Source organism: Leguminivora glycinivorella, chromosome 9, assembly GCF_023078275.1.
Source record: "Leguminivora glycinivorella isolate SPB_JAAS2020 chromosome 9, LegGlyc_1.1, whole genome shotgun sequence".
Classification (NCBI taxonomy): Eukaryota; Metazoa; Arthropoda; class Insecta; order Lepidoptera; family Tortricidae; genus Leguminivora; species Leguminivora glycinivorella.
This window is the reverse complement of record NC_062979.1, coordinates 6054870-6069698: the sequence shown is the minus strand read 5'-3', so window position 1 is coordinate 6069698 and position 14829 is coordinate 6054870. Positions and strand designations below refer to the sequence as shown.

General features: G+C 38.1%; 1 protein-coding gene across 2 annotated transcripts; it reads right to left on the bottom strand.

The window, feature by feature from the left end:
* Positions 1-7619: 7619 nt before the first annotated feature.
* Positions 7620-13690, bottom strand: LOC125229467. 2 transcript variants are annotated; one of them, XM_048134313.1, is made up of 2 exons: positions 13389-13690; positions 7620-9060 (listed from the first exon to the last, which is right to left on the bottom strand). In XM_048134313.1, the coding sequence occupies exons 1-2, from the start codon at positions 13626-13628 to the stop codon at positions 8410-8412; spliced, it is 891 nt and encodes a 296-aa protein (XP_047990270.1). In that variant the 5' UTR covers positions 13629-13690; the 3' UTR covers positions 7620-8409. The 2 variants fall into 2 exon arrangements, with proteins under 2 accessions (XP_047990270.1, XP_047990271.1); XM_048134314.1 differs by having other exon boundaries at positions 7620-9064; positions 13393-13690.
* Between the last annotated feature and the right edge of the window lie 1139 nt (positions 13691-14829).

Genomic DNA, 14829 nt, shown 5'->3' with positions numbered 1-14829 from the left:
AATCTGGACTCGTTAAAAGATAGCCGGGACGAACAATACACATCGCGGAACCGGTTAGCTAAGATATCAATTTTTTTTTATCTGCTGCAAATGCACCTATCGCTCGCCCGGAACTGACTAATGAAGTACCTCTTACACATTCGTGCACCTCAAGTCCCGTTTCCGTTAAGTTATCGGTCTCGGTTTACCTTTGATGAGTTGTATAAAATCATATAGCGACAAATATTGTTACAAGAAAAACACCTGTGGTATATATGTATATGATACCTCAACTATGTTGCTAATGCTCAAAGTTGGACTACCTAGGCATAGTTCAGTTAACTAACATTTTTTTATTATTAAAGTAGGTATTTACCCACCATACTTAAAAATGTAACAGTCGTTCCCGTTTATAAAGGCAAAAGTCAGAAAGATGAGTTGAGGAACTATACCTAGGCCAATAAGTATAATTCCCACTATGTCCAAAGTTTTAAAAGCGGGAGTGAGTAATCGGCCGCATAACTTTTTAGAAAAGTTTCAATTAATACACACAAAACAATTTGCCTATCGACGAAATCGCTCATGTGTCTCAATTATTAAAGAGAACCATTTACATGTAACCATTGTCGTTTGCGACATGACGAATGCTTTTGACCTTTGCGATCACGTCCTAATCAAAAAGTTTGAGCACCACGGTCCAGGTGCCTCTGTTTTAAAGTTCATGGCCGATTTCTTATAGGAAAGACAGCAATCCGTTGTAATAAATAGTGGTTCGGTAAAATCTGACTGTGGTTCTGTAGATATTGGGATCCCCTAGGGCTCGTCCATGGCCCAATCTATGCTTTCTAATACAAATGTATGTTTTTGCTGACGACATACTAACTGCTCCGAACAACGATAGCTTCAAGACGTCAATCACCCGTGACGTACATAAACTCCTAGTACATTGGTTTCGTTAATGGGCTCGTCCTTAAATGTATCAATAACTCAGGTTCTCCACTTTAACTTAGGAAGGAGACCGCCAGTAGTTACCATGAACAACACAATCCTTCCGCACGTCACCTCTGCCAAATTTTGAGCGTTACCCTCGACCAATTGCTAAAATGGGACACCCAAATTGAATTAGTATGCACGCACTAAGTTAGCAGGAATCTGTTTCGCACCCAAAATACTGTCCTTGTTCTTCCTCAAGCACAAACATATAATAATATAATATAAGCTTTTATTTTGTTGATAAATATTTACAGTTATGTTTTTTTTTTATCTTCTTCATCATCTTCATAAGGACCACCCTGAACGGTAAAGCCTCCTCCAATGCTTTCCAGCATTCTCTTCCTTTTGCTACTTCTGGCCAGCTGTAGCCTACTATTTTTTTTTATGCCGTCGCTCCATCTTATGAGTGGTTTTCCACTTCTTCTCTTTCCCTGGGTTAGCCACTCGCTTACCACATTTGGCCAGTGTCCGTCCTCGGTTCCTTGCGTGTCCGGCCTATCTCCATTTAAAGCGTAATACCTGCTTAACTGCTCATTTGCCCCGGTCCTCTTTCGAACGTTTATTTTTTTACTCCATCTTCCAGTCTCAGTCCTAGGTAGCCTCCTTGAACTCCTCCCTGACATGCTTTTATTCTCCTAAATGTTTCTCTCCTAGTGGGCCAGGTTTGGCATGCATATATAAGGCAGGGTAATAAATAGGCAAATTTCCATTGCTTTAGTCTTCATTTTTGTTTTGTAGACATTTTTACCTTTGAAATTTCCTTTAATGACCAATACTTGTTCCATGTTCGATTTACTCTTCTTTCAATTTCTTTTTCTAAGTCTTGTTTAAATGAAATTAAAGTGTCCTCAGGTAGATGTAGTCCTCTATGGTCCTCTACATACTCTAGGGGTGTCTAGGAGTCCAGCATAATTCTGCAGCAGCAGTACGAAGTAGTTATTTTGTCCTTTTCCATTCTGTGCCAAACTAGTCTAGAATTTCAGAAGCGTCGTCGCTGACCGGCATGGTGTCCTCGTGTTGCAGAAGCGAGCTATAAGAATAATAGCCAACTCGCCCTCCGGTTTGCCAGCTCGACAACTATTTATATATCATTATGAACCATGACATTACCATCGCAATATATTTTAACATTTTAAAGCTCGTAAGAACCCACATTGACATATTTCCACACAGAGTCGTCAACTTGAGACGCTTAAGGAACAGGAATAGGGGCGTGGCAAAAACATCCAACTTCAGACTGACCAAATCTACCAAAAGGACATATTATACCGTTGGCCCAAAAATTTAGAATTGGATCCCCGAACAAATAACTGCTTTATCCAATGAAAATGCATCACACAATAAATTGAAATACGGAACCCTACAAATGACTAATTGATCATGCCATGATATTAATGAATTGTTTGAAATGTAACACAACATTGTCAGCGCGACAATCTAAATATGAAAATTGAATAGTATGATAGAGTTATCAACTTATCAAGATATTCGAATGCATCGCCATCTATTATTAAAGTTCCTTATAACACACAAAGCATGTGCACCCTTTTGACATGGAATGTCACATATTTATGACAGGACTTTTAATTAGGTTTATTTTTCACACAGAATCCGAGCCTAATACAACCAAATTACAATCATCATGTGTAAAAGCCTCCAGGCGCGAACACTATCCAGAACATTAGCACATTAAAAGATCAAATGCAATTTTTCAACCACTGTGTGATCTGTGTAAGAATGTCCTATAATATTTATTTATTTATTTATTATTATTTATCAACACCCATCTCTCCAAGAAATCACAGCCAATTAAATACAACTAACCATACGTAGAACGCCTTTCGCTAGTTTGCAGATGGTACAGCGACATCTAGCGAAATACTTACACCCAGCCAACCAGTTTGCAGTGGTAAATGGTAATAGTGACGTCTAGTAACAACTTGCACCACGGTATATATTTGTACGCGTCAGTTTTGCGTTCAATTGCCCTTCACGCCCTCTATCGTTCACTTTCCTAAACATATCCTAAGTACATTGGACTTACTATTTCCTTTGACTGAAATCACCGCGAGCACCGATTCTGACACCTTACAAATTTCACAAATACGTCCTATCACTAGTAGTTGTTTGAGTTTCATTCCTTTAATCAGTGTTTTTATTTCTATGGCAATAAATTTCAAGATATCCTATCTTTTCACATGATGTTTTACTTTCCTTACTAAAATTACATATATGAAAGAAGTTTATCATAGTCTTCTCGACAAGGAAAGGATTCTATAAATTTCTCTCTCCATCCCATGTAAATAAAAAGGTGGATAATCCTTGATAACAAGTCTTAGCTACCCTATAGGATAACTTATGTTTGTCTGAACTCTTGACCTTGTCAAGAATACTAAGGAATTGATTTAATATAACACTATACTTGATCCGCGACATCATTTCCTAAGTTGAGGTGATGAACTGCCACCAGACCCAGATGATGTTGAAAAATAGTCCCTCAACCTCCAGTGCTCACTTCTCCAACCTTCCTTATAAGAGTTGCTCCAAACAAAACCAAGAAACCACTCGTCCTAAAATCTTGAAACCATTTGTGTTCTCCGTCCTTGAACCCAAAGCAGTCCTTAAATCATGGCCGTGTCCTCAACCTGCCTGATGTCTCAGCCTAACACCACAGCTAAGACCTACAGCATTAATCTGTGCCGGGTTCTCCATCCCTGAACCCAACACACTCCTTAAATCATGACTGTATCCTTGACCTCCCTGATGCCATAGCCTAACACCACAGCTAAGACAATCAGCATTAATTTGTGCCGGGTTCTCCATCCTTGAACCCAATGCACTCCTTAAATCATGACCGTATCCTTGACCTCCCTGATGTCTTAGCCTAAAGCCTCAGCTAAGACCATCATCAGCATTAATTTGTGCCGGGTTCTTCATCCTTGATTCATGGCCATATCCTGGACCTCTCTGCTGTTTTATCCTAGTGCAGCAGCTAAGTTCATCAGCATTAATTGCTAGCTGTACTGATCCTCCTCCTCAATCAGTACCACCATCCAATCTGCAAATTATAATTATATGTTAGATAAGCTTTATTTTAAATTCCCCTTTTATTACCTCTTCCTCCTTCTTATTTATAGTACCTAAATATTCACTTCCTCCTTTAACCACATTACCTATGTAAAACAATTTTATGTAGAATTACAAGTATATTAGATGTGTAATATACAGGAAAACTTTTTCAATATGTTTTTGTACATGTAACAAAAAAAAATGGATCACTAGTGTTGAGACAAACAACACATGTCACCGGCCACCTCCTTAGTCCAGAGCTGTCACTATTATGGTTTGTTTTTCTTTATTATGGTTTGTTTTTCTTATATACAACACCCTGATCCTTAGCTTAACATCCTCATAATTTACCATCATTGATTTCTTGCTATACCTTGTAGTCATACTTTAAATGTAGTAGCTTAGACAGAAATCCAACACCAATGAATAAATAAACTGTCAATGTCAAAAGATTAATACATTCCTAGTCTGATACACAAAAACAACAATGTTGAACTTAATGTTAATTAAAGTTCATCCCCATCAACTTCATCCTGAATAGATGAGCTCCAAAAAGGCATGTGACTTTCAAGCAACTGGCATTTGAGCACACTAGACAAAAGTAAACGGTAAAAGAATTGAAAGCCAATAAAATGATTATGATGTCACTTGACTTCAAAGCACAAAATGAAATATTTACACTAAACTGAAATATGACAGTGAAACTAGTTCTGAAATAATTATCATTACTGAATAAGTTAGACATCATTAGTATTTATTCCAAAAAGAAATTATCCCATGTGTTTATAAAACATTGTTCAGTTTATATTTCACTAGCTATTTCCTGTGGCTTCGCTCGCGTTAGAAAGAGACAAAAAGTAGCCTATGTCACCCTCCATCCCTCCAACCATCTTCACTTAAAAAAAACATGTCAATTTGTCGCTCCGTTTTGCCATGAAAGACAGACAAACAAACAGACACACACACTTTCCCATTTATAATATTAAGTATGGATGTTTGTTTCTTTGACCTGAAGTCTATGAAAGCAATAAAATATACTGATTACTGATGCTCATTCATTCCTGAATTAAAACAGGTCATTCAGAGAGTAATACTATTTGATGCAATCCTTTGCTATCACAAGTAATTAGAATAAGTATTCTGCATAAACACGAAAACAACATTTTCCACTCATAAGTGTCTGTATCTCAATCCATAACTTAGCAAGTCCATTCCAAACAATCGGTATGACCCGATCACTTCCCATACAAGATACAAGATACAAGATACAAGACATTTATTGATAAAAGTCAATGTTTTACACGTCAAAAAAGTTTACAATTCATTATTATAAATTCAAGGTTACATACCTACATATTTAGACAAATAAATAGTGGTACAGCGTAGTCTAAGTTAACATTAATGTCAATTATTATGATATATTAAAAAAAAATACAATTATTGAATTTATTACATGAGATAAAGTGAGTAGGTACCTAACGATTAGTGCACAGTTCAACAAATTCGTCAATGCTGTAGCAAGCTAAGTCGGTTAACATTGATTTAAGACTTCGGTCAAACTTTTTGTCGCTTTTTTCTTGTTTTATATTGTCAGGCAGCAAGTTATATAATTTCACGCCTAGGATCGCCAGTGACTTACGGGCCCTTGCGAGCCTGCAACGCGGGGGAATTAAGCGGTTATTTCTACGGGCCTGCGAGTGGGTAGCGTATTGATTCAGATTGGTCCTAACATACTTACATGCGGTTAATATGTAAACACTCGGAAGAGTAAGTATCTTGAGTTTTGTAAATAAACTTTTTGCGGGATGATCATACGACTTCCTGCTAATGATGCGGACAGCGCGTTTCTGCAATTTGAAAGGCCTTTCGCGGTCGGCCGCCGTCGCCCACAAGTCGGCACCCATGATAAGAACAGAGTGAAAATATCCATAGTATGCCTTTAACACATTGTCATGTGACAAGGTCGGAGCTATTCTGGAAAGCGCATAACATGCAGACGACAGTTTATCGCACATACGGTCAATGTGAGGGCCCCATGTGAGACCGGAGTCCAGGACGAAGCCTAGGTACTTCACCTCATTAACTTGTGGAACCTCGATGTCTTTAAGCTTTATGTTATCTAGTTTGTTGTTAACGTTATGCCTAAGTTGAAAATGTAAGATGTTAGTTTTTTCCAAATTGAGGAGCATTCCGTTTGCAGCAAACCATTCAGAGATATTTTGCATAGCACTTTGAACCTTAGTATTTAAAGTTTGAAGGTTGTCTGCGCTCACCAGGATACATGTGTCGTCGGCATATGTTATGAACTCGGAATCAGAACTGGCGGATGAGATATCGTTCACCAAGATCAAAAATAGGACATTTCCCATTGTTGAACCCTGGGGTACAGCCAAATTACCTATATTTTCTAAATTTGATTTTGAGCTCATAACACACGTACTCTGCTTGCGGTTATTTAAAAAGGAGCGTATGGTGTTGTGAAATTGACCTCCGACACCGTACCTGGATAGTTTTTCAAGGAGCAAAGAATGGTCGATTAACTCGAAGGCGCGCGAAAGGTCGCAAAAAATGGCAGCAACCTGTCGCCCGGCGTCGAGATGAGTCAGCGTCCGCGCCACGACGTCGCGCGTCGCGTCCGTCGTCGACCTCCCCGCTTGATACGCATACTGATGCCTATTTAATAAATCGTTACCTATGAAATATCTCATGAGTGAGGTACTCATAAGATACTCGAACACTTTAGACATAATAGGTATTAGAGATATTGGTCGGAAACATTTTTCGTGATCCATTTCTCCCTTTCCTTTGTAAATAGGTTGTACTTTTATAAGTTTCAATGCGTCGGGATATACCCCATTACGTAGGCATTCATTGAATAATAGTAAGAATAATGACACGACGACCGGCGGTAGGTAATCCAGCACACAGGTGGACATGTCATTAATATCTTGAGATTTTTTGCGTTTAATTATTTTGAGGGCTTTAACAAATTCATTTAGATTATAAGGTTCCAACTGAAAAGTAGGCACATATATGGGTAAAAAGTTATACAGATAGATAAGAGCAAGGTGATTACACGGCTGTGTATTGTTTACATTTGTTTGAATGTAGTACCGGTTTAGTCGGTCGGCGGCGGCGGCAGCGCGGGCGGTATCGCTATCGCCAGCTGATTTAGAAATAAATACATTTAACGCACTATTATTCTTATTAGAGTTTTTGCAAGTTTCAGAGGCGATTACGCGCCATATGCACCTAGACATGTTTTCATTCGATCTAGATATCTGACTGTTTACATATTCACTGCGAGTACTTTTCAACGTGGACCAATACAGTACTTCCATTTGCTTAAGGGTCACGCGTAAGTCGCCGTCGTTTGGTGTCCTAAATATTTGTAACTTAAGTTTTTGAATTCGGTAACGAATTTGTCGAACTGTATCGGTAACCCAGGTACCTACGTATACATTGTTTTTTACCAACTGTTTTCTAAGTGGGAAACATGATACGAAATAATATTTAATTACATTCATTATTAAACCTATCTTAGCACCAGGCCATATATATTTATCCAAAATTTGGGCCCAATTATAATGTTCAAGATTAGAAATAAAATTATTTACATTGGATTTTGAAAATGATTGCTTTAATACATGTTTACTTGAGTTTAAGTTATTATTAATAATTAAAGACACATTAATGCTTAAATGATCGGACAAGTTAAGCTCAATACAAAATACATTTTGGATTTCGGATTTCGGAATATTAGTAAATGCGTGGTCAATACATGTGCTAGATAAGGTGCTAATTCTAGTAGGAATATTAATTAATTGTCTAAATCCATATTGTTTAATTATATCGTTCATTTTATATGTCAGGCTACATTTTGTCAATAAATCTATATTAATATCACCAACTACCAATACCTTATAATTTTGCATGATTGTCATATTTAATAATTCGGTTAACTTGGAAAAATATAATTGGACATCACCACAAGGAGGTCTGTAAATGCACACCACGATGAGGTCGGCGCCGATGCACTCGACGGCACAGGTTTCAAAGTGCATTTCAACTGACAGGCTTGCAACTTCTGGTCTCTCTATTGTTATCAGTTCGGTCCTGGCGTAAATACAGGCACCTCCGCCGCGACGCGAGGGTCTCGAGTATTGAGCACGAAGGGAGTAGTTAATGACATTGACTGTACTTATCTGGTTGGGCTGAAGCCAGTGCTCCGTCAGGCAAACCACGTCTACGACAGGGTCGCGCAGATGGAGTTCGCATTCCAGTCTATAGGTTTTATTTTCTAAACGGTTTATATTCTGGTGAATTACATTAATTATTTTGCCTCCATGGTTGTTAATGGCCTTGTGTTTAAGGTCTTGAGCTGGCGTTGTGACTGGTGGGCGCAGGCCTGCCGCGCCGGGCGCCGCTACGAAACCACTCACTGACTTCGACTCCTGCCGGCCAGCTACTAGGGTTCATAAAATAGTCATATTTGTCGTTAGGTAGCGTTATTGAGAAAGAGGCGTAGTAATCATGCTTAAGTGAAAGCTGTTCGACTTTGTAATTAGCGCATGGGTTTTTCTTATTCATATAACGCAGTAAGACTTCAGCTGTAGTTTGGGCCTTGAAAAAACATGCATGAATGCGTCTAACTCGCTCCATAGACTGCAATTCCGAGTCTGCCGATCCGGTGCCTTTGATAACGGACCTGCGGATGTTTTTTCGATTCTTCTTTCGAGATCGTACTTCATTCCATGTTTGAGTGTCGTCAATATTCTGGGATAAGTCAGAAATAATGGGCGATTCTGGTAAGATGCTAGCCTCTGGTTGAGGGGTAGATTTCTGATGAATTTCAGGGTCCGTTTCGGAAACTGATTTATTTTTTAAGTCTGGTACTGTAGGTATAGATTGCACGGGTGAGTTCGCGTTAATAACAACCGGTGTCTGAGTCATCGCCGGGCTGTTCGACTTTCGACTCAGTGCTGCACGATTTAGCGCGGCAGTTGCGTTGATGCGCGCTTGTAGCTGGGGAGTTTATTGAAAAACCTTAAATTTTTTGACCAAAGCATGAAACTTGGCACAGTTGGTCCTTATATCAAAATAAGCCGATTAAGATCGGGAGCCTTCGGGAGCCTCCCCCCTGGGGCCCGGGAGGGGGGGTCAAAGTACCGCTTCACCCGGCTTGGTTTGAAAAATTCTAACTTACCCCGTTTAGTTAATAGGTCATGTTTGGTATCGTTTTCGAGTAAATCAATAACGTAGAATTCGTTTTTAGTCCTAAAATTATAATTTAATGGCAAATAAAATAAAAAAAAATAAAAAAATTGAAATTTTCATCCATGATTTACAAATTCAGGTCATCATAAATGACAAACTGTTTGCTTTTTCTATAAATAAAAAATATGACATGATAGCCTATTTAATATAGATTATAAAAAATATAACTTTTATCCACCTTTACTAACGTTAAGTTCCACAAAAAAATTACTTTAAGACGCGCGGCGTCGGGACGCCGCGAGCGTAATTTTAAAATGCCTTTATTTTAGAAACTCTATTAGACCCCGTTTAACTATTAGGTCATGTTTGATATCGTTTTCGAGTAAATCAATAACGTAGAATTCATTTTTGGTACTAAAATTATAATTTAATGGTAAGTAAAATTAAAAAAAATTAAAAAATATAACTTTTATCCACCTTCACAAACGTTAAGTTCGACAAAAAAATTACTTTAAGACGCGCGGCGTCGGGACGCCGCGAGCGTAATTTAAAAATACCTCTATTTTAAAAACTCTATTAGACCCGGTTTAGCTATTAGGTCATGTTTGATATAGTTTTCGAGTAAATTAATAACAAAGAATTTATTTTTGGTACTACAATTATAATTTAATGGTAAATAAATAAAAAAAAAATATTCATCTATGATTTGCAAATTCAAGTCAACAAAAATGTCAACTGTTTGCTTTTTCTTTAAATAAAAAATATGATGTAAAAGCCTATGCGTATGTCACCAAACACCCAGACAAGTTTGGTGGAAACTTCCTTCACGAACTGCTTGGTGTCTAATGACCATGGTCCAAATGTTTCAAATGCAATTGCCGCAAATATGTAGTTGTTTTTTAAAAATGCATATTTGCGCGTTTAAACTGGGCGTTTTGCAGCAACAGTCCCTGGTTTCTGGGCCGAACGTTAGACGTTGGACGGAGCCAAGGTATCCACACAGGTCACGCGCCAAGGGTCGTCCCAGAAACCAAGGCAAAAGCGAGCAACCATCAGGCCGCTTTCCGTCTGCTGCTGACAAGCCGACAGTTTCGAGGGTTGTCGGTATGTTCGCTGTGCCGAGAGCCTTGCGGATTAAATCGTTAAGTGCAGCGTGTCACAAAATTCGGCCAGCACTAGACTGGCAGTGGAGTCCGTGGTGTCCTAATGCGTCGGCAGCAAGGGTGTGGTTGGCATGTCTTTAGCCCCAGTCTTAGACAAATGGCAGTATATGATGAAGTAAGGCAGCCTCGGAAGGAGGTATGTTCTCCAAGTGTCGATCTTTTCTAGTAAAGAGGTTCTTCCGGCACTCATTCACTGCTGCGCCCTGCACCCATGATCTGAAACAATATGTGCATTGTCATTTTATTTAAACAGATTCTGCAACTATCAAATTACAACATTTTGGTGGATCACCTTCACTATTACACACTTACCTATCATACAAAATAATTACAAACTTTAGTAGAATCTGATTAGCCTATCTATGATATTGCTCCATCTCGTAATAGTTTGAAGTCTTGGGTGGCCATGTTTTTCCCTTGTTGATCGTTTCAAGCTGCGTTTATCGTACCTATCCCATACTATGTCTAATCTAGAAACGTTTTCTTTTGGCTTTGAAGCTTAGCCAGGCCACCCAAGGTGTCAAACTATTACAAGATGGAGCAATATCAGAGGCAAATCAGATTCTACTAAAGTTTGTAATAATTTTGTATGATACGTAACGTAAGTGGGTAATACTGAAGGTTACGTGATCCACCAAAAAGTTGTAATTTGATAGTTGTAGACTCTAAAATGATAATGCACATATTGTTTCAGACCAAGTCGTTGCGTAACGGTAAATGAGTGGTCGAAGTACCTACCTCTTTAGGTACCAGAAAAGATCGACAATTGGAGAACACACCTCCTTCAGAGGCTGCCTTGCATCAGCATATACTGCGCACAGTGTACCAGGGGCCCATTTCTCGAAGCTACAAGTTACAATTTTCAACTGGTTGTCAATGTCTAATATGACAAGTTGCAAAGAGACTTCCGCTTATAACTTGTAACTTTCAGTTTTGAGAAATGGGACTCAGGGCGTTCTTGTTTGGAGTCAGGCGTTGGTGCCACACCAAAATTTGCTAAGTCCGTCTTCTTGGGGATGGAAGGAAGAAGGAGACGAATGGGTAGTGTGGTACCCATTCGTCTCCTTCTTCCTTCCATCCCAGTCAGGCAACACTGAAGTGGCCAGTATATGCTTAGAAGTTACAAGATGTAAATGTAAATCAGGTTGCAAACACCGATGCAACTGCATAAAGAGGGTAGAGCCCTCTTTATGTAGTTGCATATGTACCCAGCTATGTCTCTGCAAAGGGAATGTATAGTATGAAATGAAATGAAATGAAATGAAATGAAATGAAATGAAATGAAATATATTTATTTGCTTTAAGTGTGGTACATTGAGGGTATTTTAGCATAATATAAATTTGAATCGCACACTTAGCTACTAAAAAGCATGCAAAAATTATTCTTATGCCTAAACTACATGCTATATAACTATAGTACATATTTACAATAATTACAACATAATATAATTTAAAAAATTAAAATTATAGCAACCGAAATAACATAATATTACAAGTATGAGTAATCTGTCAATTAGGACACCACAGACTAAACTATAAGTGCTAACTTTTCAGTGTTGGATACTCTATGGCAGTTCCGACTCAATTATAATAAGCTCATTATAATTGACTTTAGTTAACTATAATAATTTCAAAAATAGAACTTCATACAATTTCTATACTAATTTGCGATATCTGGCAAATTTTCCTGCATCTGAAACACATTTTTTTTATCTGTCGCGTTATCGGCCAATCAGAGACGGTTATTACAAACAATTGGTTGCTAGGTAATTCGATGTTGATACAACGGTGAACGACTCTATTGACATTAATTTTAACTTGCATGAATGGTGATATTTCCGTCTATTGATGATGAAGATGATGACTCGTAGAAAAAGTATTGTATACAATAGTGATATAATTAAGCTTTTCACTCTCGTACCGTACTACACAAATGGTACTCGACTGAAAAGTTTTGTATTATATCACGATTGTATAAAATACTATTATATAAATTTCTTTCAGGATTCACTACAATGAATAAATAACAGGTACAGTCGGTCTTTAGATCGTGTGGTCCGACCCGAGTGTTGCCGTTGTCGACACCAGAGTCAATAATAATGAATCTTTTTCTATTTATGCTTTAACACACCTCTGACACTGGCGATCAAATATATGAAAGAGGCGCGTTCCCCGCACACAGTCTAAGCTCGCGTAGGTGAACGCGTACTATCCTTTGTGAATAGGCTTTAATATCATATTTTTATATTTATAGAAAAAGCAAACCGTTTATGGTGACTTGAATTTGCAACTCACAGATTTTTTTTTTTTTTTAATTTCATTTAACATTAAATGGTCATTTTAGTACCAAAACTAAATTCTACGTTATTTATTTACTCGAAAACGATACTAAACATGACCTAATAGCTAAACGGGTTCTAATAGAGTTTTTTAAAATAAAGGCATTTTAAAATTACGCTCGCGGCATCGGGACGCCGCGCGGCTTAAAGATTTTTTTTCTAAAACTTAACGTTAGTAAAAGTGGGTAAAAGTTATATTATTCATAATCTATATTAAATAGGCTTTCATATCATATTTTTTTATTTGCAGAAAAAGCAAACAGTTTGACATTTATGATGACTTGAATTTGTAAATCATAGATGAAAATATCAAACTTTTCATTTTTTTTTATTTTATTTACCATTAAAGTATAATTTTAGTACCAAAAATGAATTCTACGTTATTGATTTACTCGAAAACGATACCAAACATGACCTATGAACTAAACGGGGTATGTTAGAATTTTTCAAAGCAAGCCGGGTGAAGCGGTACTTTGACCCCCCCCCTCCCGAGCCCCAGGGGGGAGGCTCCCGAAGGCTCCCGATCTTAATCGGCTTATTTTGATATAAGGAACAACTGTGCCAAGTTTCATGCTTTGGTCAAGAAAAAAAAGGTTTGGCCTCTTTTTGTCGATAAACGTCCCCACTATTGTCGCTGGGGCCGCGGCTGAGCGGGTACCTGTGTGCCGATCGGCTTTTTCGGCTGAGACTTGGGGGTAGATTGATTTCCATCCAATTTACCCGTTAGGTCGCGAGTTAGTTGAGAAAGGTTTGAAATTTTCACATTTTGCTCACTAATGACGGTTTCCAAATGGTTAATTTTATCCACTAGTTTAGACACATGTTGGAGCACTTGTTGCACATCACTTTCGATGTTTGTAAGCGACATTATTATCACTTTTATGATTAAAAACTGCGGAGCGAGATCTCGCGTGTCAGACCCGTATGCGCGGGGGGCGGGGACTGACTTGTTGATATTACCAGTTATATGACCACTAATATCATTTTATCATATAACTCGGTCTCCAATACTCAAAAATACAGATTAACTTGTTTACCTGCCGTTCATAAAGTTGTGGACGTGGTTTAGGCGACAGTAAGCCTTTGATCCCTCTTGCTGAACTGAAGGCTATGTTCTGGTCTTAAATGAAAGAACTTCTCCTTGCTCGTTGTTTTATTACAATGCCAATCTCATACTGAACAGTTTGGGTTACAATCACAGTCGATATTAACAATACAATACACAAATTCCTAAAATTATCACAGCTTGGTTATACGGTTGCTTTTTCTAGTTTTTCCATAATGCCGATTATATCTTTTTTTCACGGTGACATCTGTCAAGATTTATGCGGTTCCCGCCTAATGTTTTATTTTTTTAAAAGGGCTAATCTTATTCAGGCACGTTTATATCTACCGATAATTTGATAAAGGCCAGTATACATATAAAATCAATGAAAATTAAGAACTCAATGTCGAAAGCTAACACTATAGCTACGATAATGATATACATTGTCGTAAGCATTTGTGCATTTAGCTTCGTACCCTCTTCTCCTCAAAGAGGTGCTTAAGATTCAGTGCAACTTTTAAAAATTAAGGCGTTGAAAGAAAACTAAATTGTAATATTACAGACACAAGTTGCTAGCCCATCATACATACCACAAGAACCCAAATCCCACAGTTGACTTCTACATCTCATCATCCTCCTTGCTTTATCCCGGCATTTACCACGGCTCATGGGAGCCTGGGGTCCGCTCTGACAACAAATTCAGATTCAGATTTGGCGTAGGCACTAGTTTTACGAAAGCGACTGCAATCTGACCTCCTAATCCGAAGGGTAACTAGGCCTTATTGGAATTAGTCCGGTTTACTCACGATGTTTCTACTTGACCTACATCTGATGGAAAGAAAATGAGTCGTGAAAGTCTTAACCCATATTATACACAGAGCACAATATAATTTGTCAAAATACCCAATTTTAGTAAGCCTAAGTGCGTTTTCACATTATCCGATCCGATATCGGATGTCGGACCGATATCCCATACATTACAGGCGCCATCTTGGATTTTTTCCATTGAAATCCTTCCGATATC